Source organism: Pongo pygmaeus, chromosome 20 (genome assembly GCF_028885625.2).
Source record: "Pongo pygmaeus isolate AG05252 chromosome 20, NHGRI_mPonPyg2-v2.0_pri, whole genome shotgun sequence".
Taxonomy (NCBI): domain Eukaryota; kingdom Metazoa; phylum Chordata; class Mammalia; order Primates; family Hominidae; genus Pongo; species Pongo pygmaeus.
The window spans coordinates 44,716,324-44,724,174 of record NC_072393.2 but is presented as its reverse complement, the minus strand read 5'-3'; the positions used below and the strand labels follow the sequence as shown (position 1 = coordinate 44,724,174).

Sequence of the window (7,851 nt, the reverse complement as noted above, 5' to 3'; positions counted from 1 at the left end):
CTTTGATCAATGTTTTTTGTTCAATGTTTTTTGTTTTTGAGATGGAGTTTCGCTCTTGTTGCCCAGGCTGGAGTGCAATGGCACGATCTCGGCTCACTGCAACCTCCACCTCCTGGGTTCAAGCGGTTCTCCTGCCTCAGCCTCCCGAGTAGCTGGGATTACAAGTGCCCGCCACCATGCCCGGCTAATTTTTGTATTTTTAGTAGAGACGGGGTTTCACCATGTTGACCAGGCTGGTCTGGAACTCCTAAACTCAGGTGATCCACCCACCTCAGCCTCCCAAAGTGCTGGGATTACAGGTGTGAGCCACCGTGCCCAGCCCATTCTCCTATTCTCAATCCTGGCTGTATGTTAGGATCACCTGGGCTATTTTTATATTAAACACCTGTGACCAGGCCCCAAGCCACACAAAAGGGAGTTCCCCTTTGCTTAGAGAACCAAGCCTCAGTGTAGCCTTCAAGGCCTTCATTTCTCCCAAGATCTGCGGTTCATTCATTCTTTCCCTCACCCCTCTCCCTCCCCAGTGGCAGCCATGCTAATATGCAAATGAGTCTCCTAACCTTGCAAAATGAGGACCATTGTTTTATGTCCACAATTTGCTATTTATACACCCAGCCTTGTATTATAAATCTTATTATTGTTCTTACCTGCGGGCTGCACAGGAATTTTGGGGGTGCACCCTTTCTGTTTAGCCACCCACTCCCCTGGGGTGGACATGCCCCCGCCTCCAGCTCCACCCCACAAATAATGTTACAGTGAACGTCCTCATCGACTCTTCCTCAGGTCCAGAGAGTTTCTTTGGGAAGTCACCCGGGTGTGACTATTGGAATCATTGGGAGATACATATGTGCAACACTTGACTAAGCCGGATCTGTTTTTATCAGACTCATGGTGTAAAACGCCGCCGCACGGTTTGAACGTGCATGTCTCTGATGACTAACGAGTTTGAGCAGCTGCGAACACCCTTACTGGGCTTTGAGTTCTTTCTTCTCTAAATTGCCTGTTCATATCCTTTGCCCATTATCCTGTTACGGCTGGTCTCTTTTTCTTGTTAAGAAGATATCTTATCAGTGTTACACTTTGCAAATATTTTCCCCCATTCTGATACCTATTTCAAATGAAAATTATTATTATTTTTTTTTGAGATGGAGTTTTGCTCTTGTTGCCCAGGCTGGAGTGCAGTGGCGTGATCTCAGCTCACTGCAACCTCCAACTCCCGGGTTCAAGCAATTCGCCTGCCTCAGCCTCCCAAATAGCTGGGATTACAGGCACCCGCCACCATGCCTGGCTAATTTTTTTGTATTTTTAGTAGAGACAGGGTTTCACCATGGTGGCCAGGCTGGTCCCGAACTCCTGACCTCGGGTGATCTGCCCACCTTGGCCTCACAAACTGCTGGGATAACGGGTGTAAGCCACCGCACCTGGTGTTTTTTTTTTTTTTTTTTTTTTTTTTTTTTTTGACAGAATCTCACTCTGTCACCCAGGCTGGAGTGCAGTGATGGGATCTCAGCTCACTGAAACCTCCGCCTCCTGGGTTCAAGTGATTCTCATGCCTCAGCCACCTGAGGAGCTGGGATTACAGGTGCCCACCACCATGCCCAGCTAATTTTTGTATTTTTAGTAGAGTCAGGGTCTCACTTTGTTGCCCAGGCTGGTCTCGAACTCCTGACCTCAAGTGATCTGCCTGCCTCGGCCCCCACAAAGTGCTTGGGATTACAGGCGTGAGCCACCGCACCCGGCCCCTAGCATGATTATTAAATCTCCTGATCGTATATGAAGCCCCTGTACACATCTGGGTCTGCCTCTGGGTTCTCTGTTCTGTCACTGAATCAGAATGTCCAGGGTGAAGCCCAGCAAATCTAATGAATCAGCAAGGGTGGAGAATCCTGACTGCCTGGTAATAGAATTTGTGTTAGACACACACAAACACTACATTTCCCAACCTCCCTTGCCTCTGGGTGAGGCTGCGTGACTAAGCTCTGGCCAGTGAAGCAATGGCAAAACCTCTGGGTCAGTCCTTAAAGAGGAGTGCCTTCCTCTCCCCGTGCCCACTTTGCAGCATAAGGAATTCTCTAATACCACATGGGAGAGGCAGGTGTCCCAGGAGGAAGGAAAAAGACGGAAGGACCCCAGGGTGCTGATGACTCGAGAGTCCCGCAGAGGTGGGCCTTTTACACGGGAGAGCAGTTGTGGATCGCAGGGGTTCCCAAACGTGAGTGGGCACCGGCATCCCCCAGAGGGCATGTTAAATACAGATCACTGGGCCCCACCAGCGTCTGATGCAGCTGGGGTGGCACGCAGGGATTTATTTGCGTGTCCAGTAAGTTCCCAGTGATGCTGCTGGTCTGGGACCCACACTGTGAGAACTGCTGGTCTGACCTGGTTGCATTGTTTATTTTGGGTCTCTGTAAACACACCTCCAGCCCCCAGGCGGACGAATCCATCCCTGTGCCCCTCCTGGGTCTCCGGGTCTGGCCCTCACCTACAGCACCTGTCCAGTCGAGTGTCATTCATTCCTGTGGAGTGCCTCAGCTGGGCAACTAAATGTGGGCAGAGTGAATCCTCTGGCGCCACCCTTGTCCTAAGCGCTCCCCTGTTCTGCTCCAGGCGGACGCCTGAAACATGGATCTGTACACCCCCTGGGCCGGTGGGGTCAGGAAGGGTCTGCCAGTAGGAGGCTCCTGGGTGAGAGTCCAGGGTGGGAAGCTGGAAGAAGCCATTCTGCTCTGGCCAGGTAGAGGCGAGAGTGGGGTTTGGGGAATGCCATTGGCCCCTTCTGTTCCTCCAGCCACACAGGTGGCAGCAGCCTCCTGCCTTTAATGATTGCTGGGCACTTGGCCCTCTGTGGCTCCTCCAGCCCTCTCAAAGCTTTGTCATGATCCAACCACTGGTACCAAATCCCCACCATTTGAAACAACTCTAGTTGGGGTCTGTTTTCCTGACTGGCTCTGGCAGGAGGCAGCCGCGTGGGGAGGAATGGGGCAGCTTTCACCCCACACCACCCAAAGCCATGCCTTCAAACTGCAGTGAGTGGGCTGGGCACGGTGGCTCACGCCTGTAATCCCAGCACTTTGGGGGGCCAAGAAGGGAGGATCCCTTGAGGCCAGGAGTTCGAAACCAGCCTAGGCAACATAGCAACATCTTGTCTCTAAAAAAAAAAAAAAACCCAAAACAAAACAAAACAAACCTGCAGTGAGTGACTGAAGGCACCAGAAGCAGCAGAGTCACCGTGGGGTCACAGATGTGACTGGGCAAGGGAGCTCCCATCTCTGAGCCCGTGGTTTCTTCAGCAGGAGGGTGGGCAGCTCCTAGAGCTAGCTGTTCTCAGTGCCCGTGGGGCCGCCGGGCACCCTGGCTGTGAGCCTTGTGTTTCTGAGGTGCTCTGTTCTTTACTGTCCTTATCTGGGTCTGGAACCATGGTCACAGAGGCCTCCTGAACTGCTGTCCTCTTTTCTGGAACAACTTGTTCACAAGGTAGAAGGAATTACCTGCTCCTTCAAAGTCTGGTAAATCTCATTTGAGGCCAGGCACCGTGGCTCATGCCTGTAATCCCAGCACTTTGGGAGGCTGAGGTGGGTGGATCACGACGTCAGGAGTTCAAGACCAGCCTGGCCAAGATGGCGAAATCTGGTCTCTACTAAAAATACAAAAAATTAGCTGGGTGTGGTAGCAGGCGCCTGTAATCCCAGCTACTCAGGAGGCTGAGGCAGGAGAATCACTTGAACCCAGGAGGCAGAGGTTGCAGTGAGCCAAGATCATGCCACTGCACTCCAGAGTGAGACTCCATTTCAAAAAAAAAAAAAAAAAACCTCATTTGAAAGCGCATTCAGGCCTGAAACCTTTTATTTATTCTGGAGTGTGTGTGCAGTGAGGAGACAGTTATTTTGGTCTTGTTTTCTATTTCTTCTTTTGCCAATGTTAGCATTTTTTTTTTCTCCAGAAAGGCATCCACCTCACCTAAGCCTCCAACGCATCGCAGAGAGCACAGCTGCTTGCACCGCTGGGTTTCACTCTGTGATGATCCATCTAAGCTGTGTTTGTACTTGGCATAGGCCCTGCCACACACACAGTACCCTGATTCTTGGGGTCAGGACCTGTGAAAGGTGGGAGGCGTGGACTAACCTGGAATCTCTGCCCCGGCCACTCGCTTCCCAAGAGGACCAGGCTGAGGTCTCTGGTGCTGATGATGCCTGGCTGGCTTTGGGGACGGAGGCTCACTCCTGGCTCTCTCCCCACCCCACTGCCTCCCTGGGTGCTGGGGAGGATGCAGAAAGTGGAGCCCAACAGGGCCTGAGGTGCGAAGTGCCAGGATGCAGCAGCAGCAGCGATGGCGGCATGGCCACCTCCATGCCAGTCAGATTCCCCCCAGCGTGGGCTTGGCTCTGGGCTCCTGCGTGGAGGGACGCACTTCACAGGGGGTCTCTCTGAAGCCAGCAGCTCCAGGCCAGTCAGCCTCAGTCAATCCCCCAAAAGCCCATCTGCCCACTGACCAATCTGCCAAATGGCCTTAAATTTACTAACTCGGGTTAGCTCCTACTCACCAAACGCGCTCAAGACAGCCTTTAAAATGTTCCAGGAAATTGCAGATTTGGCAAACTGGGATCAGTCTGCACATGGACTGTGGCAAACTGGCTGCTTCCAGGGGTGGGGACAATCCTGCCCCATTCTGGGGAGTAGCGGGTTGGGGGAGCTTACTGGCTGCTATGACCTGAACTCCCCACTCCCCACCCCACCCTTGCCCTGCCTTGGCTGGAATCATGGTTTGCTCCCAGATCCAGACCCTCTCCCTGCAAATTCCCACCCAAGACAGCCGGGTAGGGCCCCCCACACATCACACACACACACAAAACAAGACAATGTTTTAATTGTAAAACTAACTCGAGGCAGGGGTGGGCGAGCCGGGGCTGCGCTGACCGGGCAGGAACCTGGTTCTTCAGGCAGTGGTTCTGCCAGGGCCACCCCGCAGGACAGGGACCATCTGTCCCCCAATAGGGGCAGGGGCTAGAGTGTTATAAAATGACAATATAAATAGACTTCTAGAAAAGAGGAGGCTGTCCAGGTGCAGTAGTCATTTGCTGCAGGGGCTGGAGAGGGTGGGGGGCCCTGACCTGTCTCCCCATCCAGGCACAGAAAGGGGGTGCAGGGCTATGGGAAAAGGCCACTCTTCGGACATTCATGATCGACCCCCACAATGGCTCAGGGGGAGAGGGGGCTGGGTGTCAGGCAAGGCGCCAGACACCCCTTGCAGGCTGGAGGATGGGGTGGCTGGACCTTTGCACACACGCACATGCACACTCACACGCGTGCACACACTCACACATGTTCACCTCTTAGTGTTCTCTCCACCCCCAGCGACCCCCACTGCAGACTTCCAGTGATGGGAGGGCCGCTGTCCTTCCTAGAGACAGAAGAACATGGGGGCGGGCCTGTCCCAGAGGGTGGGGGTCCTGGGAGCCTCGCTTGCTCCCACGAGTCCCTGTGTTTTTCTAAAAGTCACGAGATCAAAACCGGAGTTCAGTAGTAGGTCCCATCTACCCCCAGCAAGGAGGGCGGTGCCACGCGGAGCATCTCCCGGGCTGGGAGGAGTGGGAGGCCTGGCCCCCTACTGGCCTTGGTGGGGTGGGGGTGACCCGGGGGGCTCTTTGGTCGAGGGGAAGGGCGCTGGGCCTCATCTGGTGCGGTTCTGGCGCATGAGGGGCACGATGCTGGCGGGCGGCCCTGCCTTGGCCAGGAATGGGTGCTTCAGCAGCTCGGCTGCCGTGGCCCGCTGGGCAGGGTCCCGCACCAGCAGGCGGTCCAGGAAGCCCTTCAGGGATGGCGACACCTGTCGAGAAGGAGGGGAGGGTCAGGGGGCAAGGGTCCCCACTGTTCATTTGCTGTGGGGCCGCAGCGTCCGCCTCTGCCAAGTCTGCTGGCGGCATGTACTGTGCAGGAAGGCAGGGGACAGAGGTCATGGGTTTCTAGAGCTTGGGGTGTAGATGGGACAGGGACAGTGATGGCGCCTGCGATGGCGCTTACTGTGTGGCCCGAGAGGAAGCAACAAACCCTAGGGGCTCATGTACTCCCTATTTCCATGGGTTTAGCAAGGAGCTGGAAGCAACTGGGGCCCAGAGGTGCCCCTTTCCCTCCTGGCGAGTCCTCCACTAGGAAGGTCCCGGCCCTGTCCTCCACTTCTAAATGTGCAAATCTCTCCAGGGCCCGGCGGGGCCCAGGGCAACGGTGAGGGTGCAAGGGGCCTGTGGCTCTGCTGCCTCTGTTGCCCAGGCCCCACAGAGGGGGTCTGCACAGACACACGAGGCCCGGGGGTGGGGGGCCCAGCGCACAGTAAGCGCCATCCCAGGCGCCATCACTGTCCCCATCCCATCCACACCCCATGCTCCGCCTGGCGCCCTGCCACCCACCAGCTGGTGCACAGTTTCCCAGCCAGGGAGGGGCCTACCTTGTGCAGGTTCTTCAGTCGGGGTGGCAGGTTGTCCCGAATCATCTTCATGGCTTTGAGGGGTGGCTCGTTGAAGTAGGGGGGCTCTCCGTCTACCATCTCAATCACCATTATCCCCAGCGACCAGATGTCCACCTGGGGCGAGAGAAGGGACAACAGGGTTGAGCTGTGGGGGGATGGTGGGTCCTGGGGAGGCTGCAGGGAGGGACCGCTCCAGCGCTGTCTCTGCCTCTGGCTCCTGGAGTCCTTGGCCCAGAACTCCCTTTTGGGCACCCAGCCAGCAGTCCACGGAGCACTAGTCCTCCAGGGAGCCCCTGAAGAGAGCTGCCCCCACAGCACCCACCCCTCTTCTTTCTGTCAACTGCCCCCAGGTGTCCTCCCTCCCTCAGCCCAGGTAGCATCCACTGGTGGGTTCAGGACCCACACGGCCTCATTAACACAGTGGAGACACAGTGATTGGTTCAGAAACAGGCACAGGACCCAGGCTGAGCCAATCAGAGCCAACCTGGGGACTTTACCCAAAACACCCAGGGAAAGAGGGGAGCCCATAGGTGGGAGACACTTCCCAGAGCTGCCGGGGCCAGCTCTGTTCCCACAAAGGGAAAGCCAGCCTGTGAAGACAATGCTCAGAAATCAGAACCAAGGCTGGGCGTGGTGGCTCACACCTGTAATCCCAGTACTTTGGGAGGCCAAGGCGGGTAGATCACCTGAGGTCAGGAGTTCAAGACCAACCTGGCCAACATGGTGACACCCCATCTCTACTAATACAAAAATTAGCCGGGCATGGTGGCGGGCGCCTGTAAAACCAGCTTCTCGGGAGGCTGAGGCAGGAGGATCACTTGAACCCGGGAGGCAGAGGTTGCAGTGAGCTGAGATTGCACCACTGCACTCCAGCCTGGGCAACAGAGCGAGACTCCATCTCAAAAAAAAAAAGAATGAATGAATACATGCACACCTGCAGTACCTCCTTGTCCAGAGCACCATTCCTGGCAACCATTCCCCAGACTGGGCCCCACCTCCCGCCAGCACTGCAGCTGGAAAATGGCAGTGTACGCTGTCCACGGCGGGACAACCAAGCCACCCCACGGCTCACCTCTGGCCCGTAGGGAAGGCGGGAGATGAGCTCTGGGGCCATCCAGTAGGGCGTGCCGACCAGCGACTTCCTTCGGGGCACTTCCTTGCTCACCTGGGCACAGAACCCGAAGTCTGACAGCTTCACCTGGGACAGGGCAGAGGCAGTGGGGTCAGAGGAGCTGGCACAGCAGGAGGGCGAGCAGGGGCGTCTGCCTGCATCATTCCTTGGCTTCAGACATGATGTGCGGCCCAGAGGTCAGAGCTGGTGTCCAGAGCCAGACCACTGGGGAGCTCCACCACCTCCCAGTGGGTGCCCTCGGGCGAGTCACCTCCCCCAG

The 7,851-nt window shown here is 56.1% G+C and overlaps 1 protein-coding gene across 6 annotated transcripts in view; it reads right to left on the bottom strand.

Annotated features, from left to right (window-relative positions):
• Positions 1-4,846: 4,846 nt before the first annotated feature.
• Positions 4,847-7,851, bottom strand: part of PAK4 (p21 (RAC1) activated kinase 4) — a 53,184-nt gene continuing 50,179 nt past the window's right edge. For all 6 annotated transcript variants that reach the window (XM_054462644.2, XM_054462645.2, XM_054462640.2 and 3 more), the window contains 3 exons: positions 7,533-7,658; positions 6,440-6,574; positions 4,847-5,824 (listed from right to left, as the gene is read on the bottom strand). In XM_054462644.2, coding sequence (XP_054318619.2) covers positions 5,669-5,824; positions 6,440-6,574; positions 7,533-7,658 — 417 coding nt within the window. In that variant the 3' untranslated portion in view covers positions 4,847-5,668. The remainder of the gene's footprint in view (positions 5,825-6,439; positions 6,575-7,532; positions 7,659-7,851) is intronic.